General features: G+C 35.6%; 1 protein-coding gene across 5 annotated transcripts in view; it reads right to left on the reverse strand.

Annotated features, from left to right (window-relative positions):
* WRN (WRN RecQ like helicase) overlaps positions 1-23,216 on the reverse strand; it is a 149,774-nt gene that overhangs the window by 24,732 nt on the left and 101,826 nt on the right. For 4 of the 5 annotated variants that reach the window (XM_078445421.2, XM_078445420.2, XM_078445423.2 and 1 more), the window contains 7 exons: positions 19,264-19,365; positions 18,886-18,978; positions 13,625-13,766; positions 5,951-6,121; positions 5,776-5,873; positions 4,847-4,919; positions 3,585-3,661 (listed from right to left, as the gene is read on the reverse strand). In XM_078445421.2, coding sequence (XP_078301547.1) covers positions 3,585-3,661; positions 4,847-4,919; positions 5,776-5,873; positions 5,951-6,121; positions 13,625-13,766; positions 18,886-18,978; positions 19,264-19,365 — 756 coding nt within the window. The remainder of the gene's footprint in view (positions 1-3,584; positions 3,662-4,846; positions 4,920-5,775; positions 5,874-5,950; positions 6,122-13,624; positions 13,767-18,885; positions 18,979-19,263; positions 19,366-23,216) is intronic. The other variant, XM_078445422.2, reaches the window with a different exon arrangement.

Below are 23,216 nucleotides of genomic sequence, written 5' to 3' on the forward strand. Positions count from 1 at the left end.
AAATAAACGTTAAAAAAAAAAAAAAAAAAAAAAAAAAAAAAAAAAGAATGAAGAAAGAGAACAATAAATAGTTCTTAGAAATTAAATTTTTGAAAAATAAAATTAAAATCTTACTAGATGGAAGGGAATATAAAGTCAAGGAACTCTCCAAGAGAATAAACAAAAAGAGATTAAAAACAAGGGAAAGGAAAAATAAGGAACAAGAACACTAAAAACCAAGCAAAGAAAACAAAAAAGACAATTACTAACATCAAGGAAAATAAGGTAGTGGTGGCCATAGTAACAAAGTTTGGCTTAGTAGTATATAATGTTTGAGAAGGTTTAATAACATAAAAACAAATTGTTAATCTGACCAAAACTTGAAATGTAATTGCTTTGGTCAAGAGGGGAATGAAGGAAGGGAAATGAGGGGAAGGCATATGGAGGATAAGCCCTAATCCACCATTATAGAATGTCAACAAAAAAATTTCCAAAACTAGTTGGTCCAAAACCAGTAATCTAAGTATGCCACTTAGAAATATGGTGGCAGGGGCGCCTGGGTGGCTCAGTCAGTTAAGCGTCCGACTTCAGCTCAGGTCATGATCTCGCGGTCTGTGAGTTCAAGCCCCGCATCGGGCTCTGTGCTGACAGCTCAGAGCCTGGAGCCTGTTTCGGATTCTGTGTCTCCCTCTCTCTCTGACCCTCCCCCGTTCATGTTCTGTCTCTCTCTGTCTCAAAAATAAATAAATGTTAAAAAAAATTAAAAAAAAAAAAAGAAATATAGTGGCAAATATCAGAGAGCCCAGCTGGAAGATTTGAGGATGACTGCTTCTACAGAACAGAACAAAGTAGGTTTGGGAAGGGTGTGAACTGGTGTGCTTTGTGACATGCCATTAAGTACCAATTTTAAAACCATGTACATGTATTATTTTTTTAATGTTTATTTATTTTGAGAGAGAGAGAGTGTGTGCAAGCTGGGGAGGGACACAGAGAAAGGGAGAGAGAGAAGAAACCCAAGCAGGCTCCACACTGTCATCGTGGAGCCCCAGGAGGAGCTCAGTCTCACAACCCATGAAATCATGGACCAGAGCCAAAATCCAGAGTCCCATGCTTAACCAACTGAGCCACTCAGGCGCCCCCATATGTATGATTTTCATAAAAATTCAAATGAACTTTAAAATAATAGTTATTGATGTGTAAGCATCACTCTCACTTCTCTACACTAAGCCCATACATTAAAATTAGTATCTGGACTACTCCACAGGTGTCTCAAACTCAGTACATCTATCAATAAACTCCTTGTCCCCTTAATATCCAACAATCTCTCAAATCGGTGTTCCTCTTATGTTGCCAGTGACGGGAGGGACAACACTCTTACCCGTAATCAAAGACAGAAACCTAAGTGTCATGTTCAACTTCTCCATTTTCCTCAGCCCACCTGAATTTCCAATCACCAAGTCCTAACAATTCTATCTCCTAAATATCTTACAGTTCTATTTCTGTCCATGCCCACTGCCACTTCCCTCATCTATGTTCCCATCTTCTCCTGAAAATTCTACTGCAATAGCCTTATTTCTTTCTCTACACTCTGATCCTCTAGCCTTCTAATCCCTCCACAGCAAGAGTCACTGATCAAGAGTCAGCACACTAGGGTGCATGGGACAAATCCATGTGTTCTGATAAGGTTTGTAAGCTAAGAATGGTTTCTTACATTTTTAAACAATTTAAAAAAATCAAAAGAACATTTTGTGACATGTGAAAATTATATGAAATTCAAATTTCAGTGTCCATAAATAAAGTTTTATTGGAACACAGCCACACTCATTTCTTTACATATCATTTATGGCTGCTTTAAGGCTACAACAGCCAAGTGGAGTAGTTAGACAGAGACCACATGACCCACAAAGCCTAAATTATTTACTATCTGATCCTCTATGGAAATGCCAACCTCTGTTCTCAATCATAAATTTGATGTCACTATCCTACTGAAAATCCTCTTAGATCTCATCTCAACTGATCAAGTTGAGTGCCTGAAAGGAAACTGGATATTCTGGACCCTATTTAATTCTCCAGTCTTAAATATTTACCACTCCCTCACTTCCCTCTACCAGGAAATTGCTAGCATACTTGTTGAGTTCCTCGTCGTATCATACCTTCTTTTGCTTTCAGGTTTTAATATATGGGCCATTCCTCTGCTCAGAAAACTTCCCCTCATTTCACTTCACTTCTACCCAAGCCTTGATCAAGTGTCACTTCCAAACTGCTTTTCCAAAGTGTTACAACCCTGAATTGTAATTTTATGTTCCCTTACCTGTATATCTCACCAGAGTATAAACCCTGGGAGGGCCCGGGGGGTGGGGGGGCTATGTCTCTGTTTTTCCCCACTCAATCCCACTGTCTTTCTAGAATAATACCTGGCACAAGAAGATGCCTAGCAAAACCACAGTAAATGTTTAAATGAAGAAATGCTTCCGCATACTGAATGGATATATTGTTTTATACACTACTTAACCTTTTTGTTTACATAAAATGTAGTAATTACTCCATATCTAAACAAAAAGAAATTGTTTTGAGGGGAAGACGTATTATAGTAAATGTTTGTCAGATCCAAAGTAGTATTCTCTAAGTGAGAAATCCATTAGAAAGTAACAGTATCAGGGCGCCTGGGTGGCTCAGTTGGTTAAGTGTCCAACTCTTGGTTTCAGCTCAGGTCATGATCTCACGATTTGTGAGTTCGAGCCCCACATCAAGCTCAGTGCTGACAGTGCAGAGCCTGCTTGGGATTCTCTCACCCTCTCTCTCTGCCCCTCCCTCATTCGTGCTCCCAGGCTCGCTCTCTCTCTCAAAACAAACTCAAAAAATTAAAAAAAAAAAAAAAAAAAGAAACAGCATCAGAGCACATTAATTTATTTTCACCTGATACATATATAAACATAGTCCATTCAGTAATCTGTGTATAAAGGTCCTGACAAGTTTTTCAAATTCTCCATCTTCAGACCTTCTGTAATTCTGTACATTCTCCATACTTCCATTAAGTCAGCAAGTCAGACAGCAAGCTCCAAAGTACAATAGGTACATTCATTATTTGTACCAACTCTCATATTTACCATTTTATATTGCCATATAATGTATTTTAAGTGGGCTGGAAATATATATTTTATACAAATATAATGAGTGCTTAGATGCTAGAGGTTGACAAATATAGATTTGAAAGTCAGCTCTGGTATGAGCTATGTGCAACTGAACAAGTTAGTTAACTTCTTCACCCTTGGTATCTTCAACTTTAAAATGGGAATAAATAGCAGTGGTTAACTCATAGGCTGTTGTAAGAATTAAATAAGATATTACAAATAATATACTTAGCATTTAGTACAGAGTTTGGCAAACAATAATACCCAAGAAGTGTTAGTTATTAAATTAATGTTAATACTATCATTTTATAGGTCTTCTTCAATAATTCTAACACTGGAGGCTTATGCTTTAACTTTTAACTTCCTTCTGCCAACTGAAATAGCCCAACATCTGACAGATATTTACCTTTAGGAAAGGAAGAAAAAAGGTATTGATATAGTAAGTATAGAAAATAAAAATTTTCAACTCTGTACCTTCTTTTGGGAATGTTACTGCCAGAAGAAATTTTATCAGATGCTTTGTAAGAATACATCTTCTCCAAGTTAGACTGCTTTTAAACATAGAAAGGTCCATTAAAAAAATCCAAAGTTTCAAAAACTTTTAAATATGAAAAGAATATGACATAAAATCTCACGATTACAATTTCTCCTCTAAGTCATCAAATAAATCACCTGAAAATAAGCTCTTAGATTATCAACTTCTAGGATGCTACTGGCAGTTAGTCCTATTCCTCCCAAATCTAGAGAATATATGATCAAAACAATTATTTGAGATGCAGCAGAGGCCAAAGTTACAAAATGATTCAGTTACACTCTGCATACTTTAATAAAACAAAAACTTTACCAAAAAATTTAATTCACCACATTTTCCTATTACTCCAGTGTTCCAATTACGTGAAGTCTACCTGTGGGTATTTAATCTATAATAGTTATCTAAGACCCAAAACATAAAAGAAGAACATATGTATGCATGTGTGTATGTGAGTGTGTATATAGTTTTACTGAGAACTTTTAGGAATCGGGCTTGTTTTCTATCAATTATATGTATCATAATGTGTAAAAAAGAAAAAAACTCCAGGCCAAATGAGTTATAAAATAGGCTTTAAAAAAATCAAAATACGGGGCACCTGGGTGGCTCAGTCGGGTGAGCGTTCGACTTCGGCTCAGTTCATGATCGAGAGTTCGAGCCCCCCATCAGGCTCTCTGCTGACAGCTCAGAGCCTGGAGGCTGCTTCAGATTCTGTGTCTCCCTCTCTCTCTGCCCCTAACCCACTCACATTCTGTCTCTGTCTCTCTCAAAAATAAATAAACATTAAAATTAATTAATTAATTAAAGTTTTAAAAAGTTAAAAAATCAAAATAGGTGTGCCTGAGTGGCTCAATGAGTTAAGCATATGACTTTAGCTCAGGTCATGATCTCACAGTTCGTGGCTTTGAGCCCCATGTCAGGATCTGTGATGACAACTCAGAGCCTGGAGCCTGCTTTGGATTCTGTGTCTCCCTCTCTCCCTGTTCCTCCCCTGCTCGTGCTTTTTCTCTCACTCTCTCAAAAATAAATAAACATTAAAAAAATCAAAATAAGTTACTTCTCAAATATTTCTGCTATTGATCCCAGAAATTATATACTGCATATTTTATTGTTCATTTCGCTACTCTTTCCAAAGTTTATGTTTTGTTATATGAAGCATTTCACTTAATAAGGAAATAAATAAGAACCACCTCTTTAACAAACAAACCTTCTCTGCAGTTAATTCAGTTGGTTCTCGAGTATAGGAACACTGTTGCATGCCAAGTGATACGGTTTTAGAACTGAAAAATAATAAAATTAAGTTATCTCAAATGTCAAAGTGTAACTATCTAATTATCTGATATCGTCACACCTCCACTCTTAGAAAGGCAGATGAGATTTCATTACTGTTTCAGAAATGAGGATTTTTTAAAATAATTTTTTTTAGAACAAGCTCTGGAATGTGCTTTTTAAGCTCTTCAAAGTTTAAGTTTAAAGCTCCTTAAAGTTTAAGTTTAAAGCTCTTTAAGGTGTTTGAAGTTTAAAAGAAAAATTGACAATCTAATGCACAATTATAAACAATTACAGTGAACAACACTATTATAAACTTCAAAGTTGCAATGACACTAGGTTGTTCTCAACACAGAAAGAAATATTTGACATGCTAGAAGTTTTAGCTAAAGTACTGTAGTAATCATACTGTAGTGTATAAATCTATCAAACCAATATGTTATACACTTCAAACTTACACGATGTTGTATGTCAATTATATCTCAATTTTTTAAAAAAAGGAAAAAAACCAAATGATCAACAACATGTAAAGATATTAAAAAGAAGGCAACAAGTATATTCCCTTCCCACCTTCTACACATAAGAAGGAAATATAATGTATTGACTCTTCAACACTGATCTCAGCACTGCTTCATTAACCAATGGGAAAGCAGCTTTCTAAACACCTCACCTACTTTTTATCAACCAAGAAAATGTTCTATGATTTCTCTTTCACCCACTGACTCCCACCCTCAAACTAGCTAAAAGAGGTATGCTAAAACAATCTTTACTCATTTTATCTTTGTGGTGTCTGTAAATTGGTATAATTTGACATTTCAACTACAAAAAATCCAGAAGTTAAAAAAAAAAAACACCTGAAAAACGAACCTTGGTTGAGGAAACTCTGTTAGACACAATTCTTCATTAGCTTGAAGGATAAGTTTCTTAGGAAATTCTGTTTTGGCTTTATCAAGCCAGTCTCTACCCTGTTGAATACAAGAAGAATCTCTTAATGAAGAGTGAGTAAAATTAAATCAAACAGGTAGACTTCTACATTGTTTACCTTTTTCGTAAGAGTGCAAATCCTTATAAATTTGGAATACCCAGGAATTTCCATCAAGAATCCCTCAGTCATGAGCTGACGGGACAAAGCCTTCCACCAATTCTCTGTGTGATCCTTGCCATTGCCAAATAAATCATGTCTGCGATATTGATCTGCAAGACGCTGGGAATTCTGAAATTAGGAATAAAATAAAAAACGCTTATTGAGTTAAACAGGATAAGTGAAACAGAACTGTCTATTCATTTTTGGGGTTTAACACTAAATCTCAGCTTTAAAAACGTATGAAATTTTATGCCCATCCTGCTTGTTCTGAATACTTAAGCCATAAATAAATATATAATCAAAGTAGAGTTGCTTTTCTGTCTAAAATAATGGCAGGTAATTCTGCATATAATTCACACGCATTTTACAATGCATAGGCTGGGATATGTTTGTAATATTTAACCTAGGCTATTTAGACCTTTTATTAACATACATTGTCTGAAAACAGAAATCATCATCTGCAGCATGAGACTAGGAGCTTGGGTATTAATGTGTGTGATCCAGCAGCTAGTAATCAGTGAGTACATGGCAACTCACTTCCCACTGCATGGCTGCATTTGTGGTGCTTTTGTTCAAGAGGTACTGCAAAGTTTACTTCATCACTCCTTTTTTTTTTTTTTTTTTAACGTTTTTATTTATTTTTGAGACAGAGAGAGACAGAGCATGAACGGGGGAGGGGCAGAGAGAGAGGGAGACACAGAATCGGAAGCAGGCTCCAGGCTCTGAGCCATCAGCCCAGAGCCCGGCGCGGGGCTTGAACTCACGGACCGCGAGATCGTGACCTGAGCTGAAGTCGGACGCTTAACCGACTGAGCCACCCAGGCGCCCCTACTTCATCACTTCTGATTTAGCTGCTTGACTGAGATACCCCAGAAAAAGCAACTGCATGCTACACAGTTGCTGTTTTTGAGATTTTTCTTTTTTTTCCTAAGTGAAGAGAGGATTCCAAACTGAAGACTCTTTGCAAGCCATCAAGTTTTAACAATGTTGGGGAAGCTAGTCTGTCACGCGCAATTCTCTTGTCATCTAATGGAAATGACTCTTCCCACATTCCCCCCCCACAAAGTACTTTTCCTTTCATTCGCTCTGCCCTCTCACTACCTCCTTCCCATACCCTACACATTTAAGTACCACCTTTAAATGTCTATAGTATTACACAGACAAAGTGCTTTATGGAAAGTTGCTCCTCTCTAATGTATTTGTGGTGAATAGGGCAGATGGTAATTCAAGAGTCATTCTAACCTTCATCCACTGTGACTTCTTTTCTTGCAGAATCTGGAAAGTTACAAATACTGCTTCTCAAAATCCCTTGCAGCTAGAGTTCTGGGTATGATTTAAGTTCCACTATTCAGATGCATTTTTTCATGACATCTATAGGCAGGAAGTTGAGCTAAGGATACTCTTCCACTATTTTTTGCAGGTATGCAGGATCATGGAGGTAGGTGTTTGCTTTTTATGAGGAAGTGTTAGCACAGAACCCAGCATACAACTACTGGCTTCCTGAGTATCAAGGGGCATCCATATTTTTGGATACAGATTATAGCGACTGCAGGGTGATTACCAGAGCAAGCACAAGGGGAACCTCCCTGATTGTTAGAGCTCCCTCTTTGGTGCACTTTGGGGTCTGGTGCTGTAGCAGTGGCTTGCCAAGCTGACAGATAGCTTCTTGTCACAGAAGAGGCAGCAGCTCTTAGGATCGACTATACAGTACAATGTTATCAACAATACCATAAGCTATTTAATGCACAGTAATACATACTTTTCTGTTTAAATTACTTAGAGTAATCCTGAGATCATATAAATTCTGTATTTTAGATTATGTTTCAAAAACATTCATCCTTTGAATATGTCAAGAGGTTACTATATTCTAAAAATTTTAATATGAAATGCAGTCTAAAATTTTAGAAATAGGCAAAGCCTGCTATTCAACATTTTTACATTTCACCTATACTCCATGAAGGTTTAACAACCAGTGCATTTAAAACTCCAGGGATCAAAATCAAAACAATTTATAGGATGAGTTCCAGCAGACATGACTCAAGCACTATAAAGGCTCTCTATTACGAACGTATTGGTTTTACTCAGCTGACGAGAATGTTACAGCTACCAGTTTATCATTCTGGAACGTTAAACATGTGAATACAAGTGAAAGAGCCTAATTAAAACCGATTCCTCATACAAAGGAAATCTAGGCTGCAATCAGATTAAACTGGAATGAATTCTGATCAGAGACACATTGGTGCCTAGATACTGAGCTTAACACATAGGCTTCTGATAGGTTTAGTTAACAGAGTCTATAACATGCATTCTATTTATCTTAAAAATAAAAATAGAAATAGAAGTCTTTTTATTAAAATGGCTAAGTAATGAGCTTTAATATCATGATAATTATATTTACCAAAACTTTACTGGAACAAGATTTAGAGAAACAGAAACACCCGGGTACAACATGGTACCTTTTTCCTTATTAACAATCCCTATAGCCTGCTTCGGATTCTGTGTGTGTCTCTCTCTCCCCCTCCCCTGCTCATGCTCTGCCTCTCTCTGTCTCTCAAAATAAATAAATGTTAAAACAAACAAACAAACAAAAATCCCTACCTACGCCAACTGACTTTGAGTTGACTTAAACAGAATGTTTAAAATCAAACATCAGAGACTTTCAGAGCTAGAAGGAACACTGGAGCTCTTTGATCTACTTGGTCACTTTTTACTCATGTTGCTAACAAATAATCAGAGGCTCAAAGATGTTTAGTGGAAGCCTAAGGTCCTAGAACTAGAACACAGACCTCAAGACTACTAGTTCTAATCTTTTATTACTATATTATGTGTACACACACACACAAATATACCTATACAACACACACATACGCAACATAGATACTATATATGCATATAGTATATATGCATATACATAAACATATACATACACATATGTATACACATACACATTGATGATAGTCACTCCAGCAAGACTACCTGGATTCACATCACAGCTCTGGCACTTACTAGATTCTTGACTTTGGGCAAGTTCCTTAACTTATCTGGGTTTCTATTTCCTCAGCTGCTATAGAAGTATTAACAATAGCATCTATCTCCTGGGGATGTGATGAAGACTGAGTACCCAAGACAGAGCCTGGCTCAGTAACATTAACTTTCTTCTTATTAGTTAACAGCTGATGCTTTGACTCAACCTGAATTTCTTAATCTAAAAGAAAATCCATGACTTAGTACCTAGTCGGTTTTCCCTGTAACACCTGTAATGGCACTCTATCTCTGCTAGGAGCTTATACTAATAGTAGGAGATTCTATTGCTTGCAAACTGGTAACACCAAAGATATTAAATTGCCTAACCAGTACTTATTAGCAATCTCAACACTAAAATTATTCCTCTAGCCTTTCCTTTCATAAGAAAGAAAGAAAGAAGGAAAGAAAAGAAGGAAAGGAAAGAAAGCAAGCAAGCAAGCAAGCCTGAAGGCAATGGACACATTTAATAGTAGGAAACAGTGAGATTTTTTTCTAATCAACAAGGAGTAATTGTCCTTCCCCTCACGATCAATAATCATCATGAATGCTATGTACCGTTGAATAAATTTACGTTGTCTTGTGTCCATGGCAATCCTCATGCCCAGAAAGCTGCTATAGAGACTACTGGATTTGGGCACTGATTTTAAGGAAGGCACATTTTACACACACATCCCATACCAGTCGCATTCATTCTCCAGATCATTGAACCCAAAAACAAAAGTGTAAAATCGCCTGTGAACAGCATAATAAATAGAAAAGGCACTAAACGGTAGTCGGGAGGGCTGCTTGCTCATCCTGATTCTGCAACAAGGTAATAGTATGATCAGGGCAGGTCCTCTAACTCTTAGGGATTCAGCATTGATCACTGTAAAATAAGGCGATACACAGGGTTAAATAGTCTTTTTGCTTTAGGAGTCTACAGTTCTTTAAGACACACTCAAAAAGGGAAATTATCTCACTCTTTTATTCTAAAAATTAGGTTGGGATAATAAAGAACACCAAACTGGCATATCAAGGAATGTGGAAACCTACTAATTAGCAGATAAGAGTTAGAATGAAGTGAGAAGACTGACTGGGACACACGACCCAAAGAATCACTTTCTGATAAAAGCAAAATCTCTGAACCTCTACCTAGCAGAGAAAACAAATGCACTTGCCACTTATCTGAAGTAACTTCTTTAAAAATCACAACTATTTTGTGTGGTCATTTTTTGTGGTAGGAATGTCACATTCTCCTCCACCTTTCTTCCCTCATTCCATCTCTAAATGCCAAAATCTACTGTATCTCCCACAAAACAAGAAGTTCCAGTGATAGTGGCAGAATCACAAAGACTTCTCTAATTTCTCAGCTATTAACAAGCACTCTCTTGAGGACTCAGATCTACTCATATGTCCTTTATCTCTTTCAATGCTACACTATACTATCTAGCTAGCTAGCTAGCTAGCTAGCTAGCTATCATTAACACCTTTCCTATTAGATGATGAGTTTCATGTAATTCAGGTTTGGGATTCCCCACAAAACACAGTGTCTTACACACACACACACACAAAGATGTTTAATAATTAGTGGGAAAAAATAGGTATAAGCTCTAACTCAACAAGTTTTAAATCTCCATGTTATTTAAGTGCAAACAAAAGCAGCCTAGTTTCTATTTACATTTTCACTTTGTTCCTTTTGACTTTTTCCCAATTCCCACAAGCCAAAGAAGTTTAGAGCTGCCACTCCAGGGCTTAACAAAGTCACTCCCAGAGCTGTTATTCTAAGTGCAAAATAAAATCAAAAGATTAAAAAATATCTATCTCTAGGATTATATTTCAATCAGACAAAATAGCTTACCCAGAAAATTAAATGGATAACCCTCTTCTGTATGATAGATTTAAAACTATACAGGGTGATTAAAACTACCAATAGTTTGCTAGTGGCTGCCTAGTCAAAGCATCTTTTATCAAAAGTGTTACCTAACTCTGGAGCCATGACAAGGTTTAGCACTTTGATAATGTGATTAAAAATGTGGTTTCACTTAATGTCTTGGTTATTAAAATTAAGGACTGTGTTTCTGTTTTCTATAAAATCATGATAACTGCATATCTTACCACTCATTCACACAGGGTGTTTAAAAATATTTATGTGGTGAGATGTTTAGACAGCTAAAACAAAGTTCCTTAGGCAACATTTCTACTATTTAATCTCTAATTAAAACTTTGTTTTAAAAACAAAATTTTAGGGGCGCCTGGGTGGCTCAGTTGGTTAGGCATCCGATTTCAGCTCAGGTCATGATCTCACAGTTCGTGGGTTCAAGCCCCAAGTCGGGCCTGTGCTGACAGCTCAGAGCCTAGAGCCTGCTTCGGATTCTGTGTCTCCCTCTCTCTGCCCCTCCCCCATGCTCACGCTCGCACGCTCTCTCTCAATCTCTCTCTAAAAAATAAACATCAAAAAAATGTGGTTTTTTTTTAAACAAAAAAGCAAATTTTAAACTCCGTTCACAAATGCCTGAATGGCTGCATAACTGTTTATACCATTTAGAAATATCTTGTGTAAGAAAGGAGAAACATATGCTGCTTAAATCATTTTTGTTATATATATATATAAATATATATATATATATATATATATATATAAACATCTTTTTAAAATGCCAAGAGTTTTCAGTTTAAGATATTTATCATATTACAGATCAAAATTAACTACAAAGATATCAATTTTTTCTAAATTAGTTAAGGTGGACAATTTGTCAAATTCCTAAAGGAATTATAATTACAATTTTTTAAATAATATCCCAGTAGGTACCAAGATCACTGAAATGGAAGGAAAAAAAATTGCCTTATTTTCCTTGTAGTTAATGTCTACAAATTTTTGTTAAGTGGTACTTTTTGAAAAGTTTTGCACTTTTACCTAGCAAGGGTAGTATAAAATTTCACAAAGAATAAACTTCTTAATTTGAAGACTCCCAGAAGAGACTGTCAGTATAAGAGGTCTGACTTGGTTTTCAAATAATGGGTGAAATTCGATCCCTCTTGTGACCAGTTCAAGTTTGTGTAGGAGCCCACTTACACTTCCTTGTTGATACTGGATACTGCTGGATCCTACCAAATTAAACAAGGATAATTTTTATAAATTACACATTCAACTGGGATATACAGCTTTGGAAGATGACAGAGACAGAAGAAACTTTCACAGATCTCAATTAAACTTAATCTATCCCTTGCAATTTCAAGTCTTTAATAAAAAAGATAGAAAAAAAATATTAGCACTCATAGCAGCTAAATCCAAGTTCCTTAACTTGGAACACTAATTAATTAATTAGCTGTGGTAACACTATTAAATTTCTAATCAAACTGGTGATTTGATAACAAAATTAGAATGGGACGGGGGAACAAATTTTAAATTCCATTCAAAATCTAAAAACATTGCTACCTGAAAAGTGAACATATTTTCAATATTCCACTAAAAATATTTCACAACTAACTTGTCTATTTCTAAACAAGAAAAAAACTCGATATAAATATTTATATGAAGCATTCAAGTATTTAACAAATAAATGCTCACTTAAATTATTTTTTAAATTCTACATACAAAGTGAAATACTCATCTCTACTTTTAAGTATTTTTTTTTTTTTTTTTTTTTTTTTTTTTTTACTTTTTTGATAGAACACAAGGAGGGGAAGGGAAGAGAGAGAGGTAGTCACAGAATCTGAAGCAGGCTCTAAGCTCTGAGCTGTCAGCACAGAGCCCGACGCAGGGCTTGAACCCAGACACCGCGAGATCATGACCTGAGCTGAAGTCGGTCGGCCAAACAACTGAGCCACCCAGGCGCCCCATATTTTAAGTATATTTTTAATAAATAAACAAATTTGTGAAGGATTCTATCTCCCACTTTTGGTTTATTTAACTAATATTAATACCTAATAACTCAGCTTTACTTTGCAGTCTTCTAAATCAGGAATAAAATCATATGAACCAAAGGACTACAGAATTTAAGAGTCATGACTTACTCATATTGTACTTGCAACTGTTAGAATAATTCTGGCACACTAATTGCGGAAAAATAATAAAAGTGGCTGAACTGACTATCACTATTTATTCACTGGTAAGGTCAAACAAAAACTTTGGAATTTTAAATATCTGTGATAAGAAGCAGAATAGAAGTAAAGAAAAAATATACTGCCAAATATTGTTATTGAACTGAGACATTTACAAATAATCGCTAAAGTTAAAGTTTTGTTCAAAGCATTTACTACTTTCCTGGGCACAAAAGAGACAATTTTGTTCTATTTGTATCCTGATACAATGAAAGTTAACTTTTCTTAAGCATCCTAAGAAAGAGCAGGTTAGGGATTCATCCAACCAACTGCAATAAGCTAATACAATGCTTCTAGAAGGAAGTGCAGAGCTGCACATCAACCTGAAATATGAAAACAGGAGTAGGTATGATAACACACAGGTTTTGTCAAAAGTAATGAATGCAGTGCTTAATTGGAACTTAATATGGCTCTCTGAGTTTCTAACAACTCATCTAAGGCCAAAGCTACAATTCTAATACAGCAAACCTCTGAAGAAAAGTATAACAGGAGTGCAAGAAGAACAATGAAGGTGATTCAGACACTTACAGATCCTCGGAGAAATAAAATCGGAAGCCCAATTCCAAACTTTTCTCCTAAGATGTTCACAGCAGATAATAGCTGGAATGCCTGTGGACCAAAGTCCTGTGGGGTATCATCTGAGTCATCAATGGAAAAGCAACGATCCAATCTAAGTAATAACAGGATAGAAAGTTTAGCTAAGGCAAGTACCTTTAGAAATAAAAAGATTTACTGAAATTATTAGCCAAGTTAAAAAAAAAAAATCTCAAATACACCAACTGCTTCATAAGCTACAAATAAAGTTCATTACAGCCAAGACCACGTGAATTGTGTAAAACATGGAATATAAACCACAATATAGCTCTGCACGTTATGTTGAGAGTTCTCAACCCTAGTGCCCTAGAACACAAGTTTCACAGTTGGTAACTCAGACCATAAACGGAAGAAGAGGAAGGAGTTCAAGCAAGCAGAATGCAGAATTATAGCTTGAAAAGCTCCACTTGACTGATTATATAAATATTGGACTTTTGGGTTAGGTTGTGATCGAAGAAAAAGTTTGTTGCAAAAAAAAAAAAAAAAAAGTAACTTAAAAACCAAATCTCCTATGCAATAAATTATTAAACTCTGATGCCTGTACAATATGACACAAAGATAAACTGCACCTCATTTGAATCCATTTAGAAGTTACATTCCTAAGCCTTCCTTTAGGTAGATTTGGAATTATCATTAATACAAATGAGAATTCTTTAAAGCAGATTGAGAACAAAAGGACTCCTTAGAGAAAATTAACTAATACAGTTCAACTATCTAATTCAATTGCTTTCTTTATAACAAATAGCTTTGAAATAGCAATAAGAATATATTCAATATTCCAGATATAATAATATGTTTGGGGGGGGGGGGTAGAGACTATGCTTAGGTTTATCCTCCTATTCTAATTTTCTTTAGTAAGATAATTAGGTCATTAATTCTCTTTTCTAATATGAATAAAGCTATCTGATTCTCACAAAGTACCACCTATACTGGATCTTAGAAGTTTTAATGTAAAGATCTTAAAGTTTTAATTTAATAATAAAGTATTATTGTAAATATCACTGAAGTTCTAAAAATGTTTTAATTTCCATTCTCTTTCTTTGATTTATGAGTAATTTAAAAGTGTTATTTTTAATTTCCAAAGGAATGAGAATTTTTCCATCCTCTTACTTCCTTTTTTTTCAATTTTTTTTAATTTTTATTTTCTTAACATTTATTTATTATTGAGAGACAGAGAGAGACAGAGCATGAGCAGAGGAGGGGCAGAGATAGGGGGAGACACAGAATCTGAAGCAGTTTCCAGGCTCTGAGCTGTCAGCATGGAGACTGACGTGGGGCTTGAACTCATGAACCGTGAGATCATGACCTGAGCCGAAGTCGAACACTTGACCGACTGAGCCACGCAGGTACCCCGTCCTCTTATTTCCTTTAATTCAAATACATTGTGATCAGAAAAAAGTGGTGTGTTCAGGGCGCCTGGGTGGCTCAGTCGGCTGAGGGTCCAACTCTAGCTCAGGTCATGATCTCATAGGTTTGGGCCCCACGTTGGGCTCTGTGCTGACAGCTCGGAGCCTGGAGCCTGCTTCAGATTCTGTGTCTCCCTCTCTCTCTCTGCCCTTCCCCTGTTTGCGCTCTGTCTCTCTGTCTCTCTCAGAAATAAACATTAAAAAAAGATTTTTTTTTAATAAAAGAAAAAGTGGTGTCTTCAATACCATTACACAGAAAACTTTTGAGACAACACTACAGTCTAGTCATAGGGGCTAGAAAACTTTTATAAAGGGCCAAGATAGTAAATAGTTTAGGCTTTGTGGGCTATATGGTCTCTGTGTCACAACTACTAGGCATTCAACTCTACAAAAACAGCCATAGACAACATATAAACCAAAGGGTATGCTGCATTCCCAGATGTTTGGGTCATCCACACAGACAGCAAAGTGGATTTGTTTACCATGCTCTGCTCTAACACAGAATCAAATTTTTTATCCATCTTCCATGTATGTTTGAGAAGTGCAGTCTCTAATTCCATGCTTCCAAGCCAGTGTGCTGTATAGTTAACCTCGGTTCTGAACAGAACCTGCACTCAAGTAGTGCACAGCCTACTGTGCCTACAGGTATTATCATTAGATTTGTGGATCGTGAAGTGAAAATGTTTGAGATACATTGTTCTAACTGCTTAGTACGAGGCTCTAAATACCAAGTGTGTAATAAATCACTTGTTACTACGTTGACCACATTTTCTATAGCTCACCATTGTTGGATTGCTTAACCTGTCAATAACTAAAAATTATATCAAACTCCTCTGCTTTAATGGTGGATTTGTTGATTTTTCCAGCTGTTCTGTCAATTTATACTTTGCATATTTGTAGGGTTTGGGGTTTCTTTTTTTTGAGGTGCATAGAACAATTCTGTCCTCTTGGTGAAGCAACTTTTTGTCACTGCACAGAGATCATCTCCATCCCTAATAGTTACTTTTTTGTCTAATAGTAACGCAGCTACCACACCTAGGTATACAGCTGACCCAACTAGGTATACCATTTGTTTTTATTTTATTTTTTCAATTAATATACAATTGAATTGACTGTATGCCTGAACATGTGTAAACTTCTACAAATTTAACCACATCTATTGATTCATATGCATAGATTCACCTAACTACCACAATCAGCCACCAGCACCATCAGGACCCATAACAACTCCATCACTTCAGACAGTCCCCTGTACTAACAGCCCTTTGTAATCCTACCCTCCACCTCCCTCTAACTGCTGGCAGCCACTGAGATTTTCTTCATTCCTATACTATCGTCTTACTTTTGAGAGAAAATCATATAAATGGGCTCATACTGTAAAACTGGCATGATTTCTTCTTTTAAATGTTTGGTAGAATTTCCCATTTAAGCCATTTTGGTGAGGGAATTTTATTTCCAGAGGTTTTTAACTACAACCTAATTTCTTTAACAGTAACTACTATTTATTAATAATAACAATAATAAAAATACTGTTAATATTTGTTACTAAGAAATAAAAACAGTAACAATTTATTAATGACAATAATAAATACTGTTAATAATAACCGTAACTGTTATCATTTAATGGTTACTATTAAAGATTATCTATTTCATTGTGGGTGAATTTTGTTAGTTTGAGACTATCAAGGAATTGGGTCCATTTCCTCTGAATATATGCACACTGAGTTATTCATATTGTTTCCTTACTATCCTTTTAATGTCTGTTGGGCCTATAGTGAAATTCTTCTTTCATTCCTAATATTAAGAACCTGTGTCTCCTCTTTTTTTTTCGTTAGAAGTTTCTATCAATTTTATTGACTCTTTCAAAGAATGTGATTTGGAGGTCTTTGATTTTGTTTTCTATTTCATTTATGCTCTTTATTATCTACTTCCTTCTGCTTCCTTTTAGTTTACTTTGCTCTTATTTGCTTCCTAAGGTGGAAGTTTAATTACAGATTTGAAACGTTTCCTCTATTATGAGTATTTAATGCTCTAAATCTCCCTCTCATTATTGCTTTAGCTGCATCACATACATTTTGCATTTTCATTTCATTCAGTTCAAGATATTTTCAGTTTACCTTGAGACCTCCCTTTTCACTCATGGGTTATTTAGCAGTGTGCTATTAATCTTTAAGTGTTTGGAGACTTTCCTGGTATTTTTCTGTTACTCATTTCTAGTTTAATTCCATTATAGTAGGAAAACACACTCCATATGAACAGAATTCTTTTAAATTTATTAAGGTTTGTTTTATGACCTGGAATATAATCTATGTTTGTGAACATTCCATCTGTACCTGGGAAGAATGTTTATTCCACTGTTGTTGGGTGGAGTGTTCTTAGATCCCGTTTGTTAATAGTCCTGTTCATTTTTTCTGTCTCAGTGATTTTCTGTCTACTAGTTCATTTAATTACTGAGAGAAGATGCTGAAGTTGACAACTGTAAGTATGGATTTCTATATTTCTCCTTTTAATTGTCACTTCTTTTGTTAACTACATACATATTTAGGATTCTGTATTCTTGGATATGATGGTTGCCTTTATGTGTCAACTTGGCCCAATTATTTGCTTAAACAGTAACCTAAATATTGTTACAAAGCTACGTTGCAGATAAGGATTAACACTTACAATCAGTTGGCTTTAAGAAAAAGGAGACTACCATGGATAATGTGAGTCTCATCCAATCAAAAGCAGGCCTTAAAGAACAAAGACTAAGGTTTGCTGGAAAACAAGGAATTGTGACTCAAAACTGTTCACACAGAAATCTTGCCTGACTTTGCAGCCTGCCAGCTTGCCCTACATATTTCAGACCTGCCAATCCCACAACTGCATCAGCCAATTCCTTAAAACCACTGTGAGTGCGTGTGTGTGTGTGTGTGTGTGTGTGTGTGTATACATATACATGTGTATGTGTCTTTCTGTGGAGAACTATGATTCATCGGTAAATAACATTTTTATCATCATGTAATGTCCTTCTTTATCCCTTGCAATATTCTTTTTCCAAAGGCTCCACTGTCTAATGTTAAAATAACAACCCCAGCTTTCTTCTGACCCATGTTACCATGATATACAATTGTTAGCCTTTTATTTTTAACCTACCTATATAATTATACTTGTGGTGAATTTCTTATGGACAGGATATAGTTGGATCATATTTTTGTTCTTTTTTAAAGCTTATTTATCTATTTGTAAAGTTTATTTATTTTGACAGTGCATCCACGTGGGGGAGGGGCAGAGAGTGAGGAAGGGAGAGAATCCCAAGCAGGCTCCACATTCTCAGCACAGAGCCCAACGTGGGGCTCAATCCCAGGAACTTTTCAGCTAGAGTCAAGAGTTGGATGCTTAACCAACTGAGCCACCCAGGGGCCCCATATATTTTTAAGTAACCTCTACACCCAATGTGGGCTCAAACTCATGACCCCAAGATCAAAAGTCACATGCTCTTCCAACTGAACCAGCCCAGAGCCCCTAGTTGGGTCATATTTTTAAGTCAATTCTAACAATGTCTACCTTTAAATGGTACCTTTGGACCATTTACATTTAATATAATTACTGATAGATTTAGATCCATCATTTTATTGGTTTACCTATTGATAAAGTAAAATAATATTGTTTGCTTTGTCTTCTATTTAAATAAAGATTTTGTTTTTTAAAAACTACAATGCATATCATTCAATGAAAACTCAATTAAAAATTATTTGAAAAGGAAGAAAAAGACTTTTAGAAAGTCTATGTAGAAGAAAAAATCTTTACCTGGACCTGCAATTATCACAGCATTTTTCAGGTTCCATAATACTCACAGAGGCCTTTCGTAGTTGTTTGTCTTCAAAATGAGACAAGATGATTCTACCCAAGAGAAAATTTAAAATTAAATAAAAGAACAAAACCATATATATTAAAACTATTGCTGAAAATAATGAGGTGAAATCATTAGTAATTGATTCACCTGAGATCTCATTATCTGGCTTCAGTTTACTGAAGCACAAAGAAAAGTTGCCTTAAAAATCAGCACATACGTAACACCAACAAAATACTATTTCTAAATATTTCTAATTACTTTGCAAAACTTTTTCTTAAAGGAGCACCATTCATAAATCTGTTACTAATTAGTATAAGAAAAATAATACATACTGTCGCCTACATCTTCTGGAAAGAAGATAGTTTTCCATCTTTGCCACCATATTTAGTTTATATAATCGAAACTTTTCACTGGGTATCTGACTAAGGAGGTTCCTGTCAATTACAAATATTACAAGTTAATAAATAAAATTGCATCAGTGATTTTCTTACTTTTAAATTTATTGTTATTTTTCATAACCTATAGAACCCACACCTCCATCAAGATAAAAAATTTGTATCATCCCGGAAAGTTATTGTGTCCCTCGCCAGTCAATACCCACACGAGAAGCAAGCACTTTTCTGACTTTTATGAAAATTACTTTTAAAGGAATTCTATGCCTATGCCTAAGATTCAATTTTTTAGCTGCCTTTGAAAAATTACTATAAACCCTAAAGTTTTTCATTTTGATTTATATGCTACATGATTTTTGGTAATTTTTCCACTATACATGAATTTTACATTTTCCCAGTAAAAAGTTATTATTTTTATTTATTTTATATGAGAAACTAAAAACACCTATGTAAGCAATACTGAAAGAGGCTCATGATCCAAATATGAGCCTTCATCCCTATTTACTCTTCAGAGGACTTCCCATCCTCCTAAAACTATCTCTGTACTAAAGGCTATTATGGGACACCAATAAAATATCAGAATTAAGTTCCTCTTTCAAACAATTACAACTGATCTTTTCCATAATACTGAACTTATTTAAAATTGTTAGAAATGGTAAAGACATGGCACAAGAAAAGACACTCAGATCAATGGAACAGAACACAGAACCCAGAAATGGACCCACAAACATATGGCCAATTAATCTCTGACAAAGCAGGAAAGAATATCCAATGGAATAAAGACATCTCTTCAGCAAGTGGTGCTGGGAAAACTGGACAGCAACATGCAGAAGAATGAACCTGGGCCACTTTCTGACACCATACACAAATATAAACTCAAAATGGATGAAAGATCTCAATGAAAGACAGGAAGCCATCAAAATCCTTGAGGAGAAAGCAGGCAAAAACCTCTTTGATCTTGGTCACAGCAACTTCTTACTCAACACGTCTCCGGAAGCAAGGGAAACAAAAGCAAAAATGAACTACTGGGACCTCATCCAAATAAAAAGCTTCTGCACAGTGAAGGAAACAATCAGCAAAACTAAAAGGCAACCGACAGAATGGGAGAAGATATTTGCAAATGACATATCAGATAAAGGGTTAGTATCCAAAATCTATAAAGAACTTATCAAACTCAACACCCAAAAAACAAATAACCCAGTGAAGAAATGGGCAAAAGACATGAATAGACACTTCTCCAAAGAAGACATCCAGATGGCCAACCGACACATGAAAAAATGCTCAACATCACTCATCATCAGGGAAATACAAATCGAAACCACAATGAGATACCACCTTACACCTGTCAGAATGGGTTTACATTAGCAACTCAGCAACAACAGATGTTGGCGAGGATGTGGAAAAAGAGGATCTCTTTTGCACTGCTGGTGGGAATGCAGGCTGGTGCAGCCAATCTGGAAAACAGTATGGAGGTTCCTCAAAACACTAAAAATATAACTACCCTACGACCCAGCAATTGCACTACTAGGCATTTATCCAAGGGATACAGGTGTGCTGTTTCGAAGGGACACATGCACCCCCATGTTTATAGCAGCACTATCAACAACAGCCAAAGTATGGAAAGAACCCAAATGTCCATCGATGGATGAATGGATAAACAAGATGTAGTGTATATATACAATGGAGTATGACTCAGCAATCAAAAAGAATGAAATCTTGCCATCTGCAACTACATGGATGGAACTGGAGGGTATTATGCTACGTGAAATTAGTCAGTCAGAGAAAGACAAAAATCATATGACTTCACTCATATGCGGACTTTAAGAGACAAAACAGATGAACATAAGGGAAGGGAAACAAAAATAATATAAAAACAGGGAGGGGGACAAAACAGAAGAGACTCATAAATATGGAGAACAAACTGAGGGTTAGGGGAGGGGTTATGGGAGGGGGGATGGGCTAAATGGGTAAGGGGCACTAAAGAATCTACTCCTGAAATCATTTGTTGCACTATATGCTAACTAATTTGGATGTAAATTTTAAAAAATAAAAAACAAAACAAGATAGAAAAAAAAAGAAATGCTAAAGACATATTTTTTTTAATGTTTATTTATTTTTGAGAGAGATAGTGAGTGGGGGAGGTGCAGAGAGAGAGGGGGGGACAAGCGGGCTCCACTGAGAGCCCGATGCAGGGCTCAAACTCACAAACTGAGATCATGACCTAAGCTGAAGTTGGACTTCAACCTACTGAGCCACCCAAGGGCCCCAAGACATCTTTGTTTTTAAAAAGTTAATGCTGCTGTGACTCATCCTGACTCTGTTAATTCTAGTCTTCTTTGAAGAAACCCCATGAATATCAGATATCAGAAGATGACAATCTCCCTTGGCATGTCTTTCCAAGAATTCTTTCAAGAATAAACATAAGTCTCATCATCATCATCATCATCATCATCATAATAATAATAAACAGAAGTCTGAATTGAATACATTTCAGATATATCAAAAGAAAATATTTACATATAAGATCTAATTCATAATCCTAATCCTCATCAAAACAGACCTCACTAATATTATGACTATTCAACCTTCTGACAGATAAAAACACCTCTGCACAATTCTCAAAGATTACACGAACAGGGAATCCAGTTAAGTGAGTTCTGGAAAGTTTGAACACCCAAATGATTTCTTATTCAAAAACATTTTTATGATTTAACACCACCAACCACCATGACTTCCCACATAATTTACCTAAAAGTCTCTTCTATTAACTCTAGTTCTTACTAATCTCATTCTTCCTAGCTCATGGGCTAAAAATTACAGGTGACCATTGAACAACCTGAGTTTAAACTGCATGGGTCCACTTACATGTGAACTTTTTTTTATAAATACAGTATGGTACTGTAAATGTATTTTCTCTTATGATTTTTTAAAATACATTTTATTTTCTTTAGATTATTTATGGTAAGACTATAGTATATAATAGATTTAACACACAAAATAAGTGCTAATCAACTGTTTATGTTATCCCTAACACTTCCAGTTAACAAGTAGGCTACTGGGAGAGTCAAAGTTATATGCAGATTTTCAACTGCCTGGGGAATGGGCAGCCCTAACCCTCAAGTTGTTCAAGGATCAACTGTAGCTCCTTTTTTGCTTTGTTTCTCACTTCCTTCTCCTCAGAAAGAACAAAGAAAACAATGCCTACACTTTTAAGTACTATAGACTCCCTTATATTTGGTTTAAATGACCTACATTTACCTACTTTTTGTCATCAGTGTCAGTAACAAATCTACAAACATGAAATTATAACCGTCTATAAGCAAATTCAGTTAATAGTTATTCTTCTTATAAGACTATTAAAATAAAGCACAATATTCCACATAATAAAAATAAGTTGAAAAAAGAGAAAGATTCTAAAAGCAATACCGTAAATAGAAATCAGATGGAACCAGTTGGAAGATCTATTAAATTGAGATTAAACTTTATAAATTACAGTAACCTTTTCAGTGAGAACCAGCAACTCTATTTATTCTCAGACTTTGCGTTTTCTAAAGAAGAGGTTTGTCACAAGGATGACACAGATCTGTCCTAAATCCTATAGTTTTATTTCCCATAGGATGGCTGCAAAGAACAACCTGTCTACACTCAAGATTCAAGCATGGGTTTTCTGGCACCGTTATTTGATTAGTAATCTTAATGAGATAACCATTTAATATATCTTTTGAGACTCAGATAAACAGGAACTATATCTACTAATGAACCTGTAAAGTCATAATATAAAACTCGGGCTGTTAAGTATTCAGCACCTTTTATCACAACGTACAAATAAATCAGAATTGGCAGGAATCAGCATACGCTTGATACAATCCCAAATTTAATAGTATCATGCAGAG

The sequence above is a fragment of the Panthera onca genome, chromosome B1, assembly GCF_046562875.1.
Source record: "Panthera onca isolate mPanOnc1 chromosome B1, mPanOnc1 haplotype 2, whole genome shotgun sequence".
NCBI lineage: Eukaryota > Metazoa > Chordata > Mammalia > Carnivora > Felidae > Panthera > Panthera onca.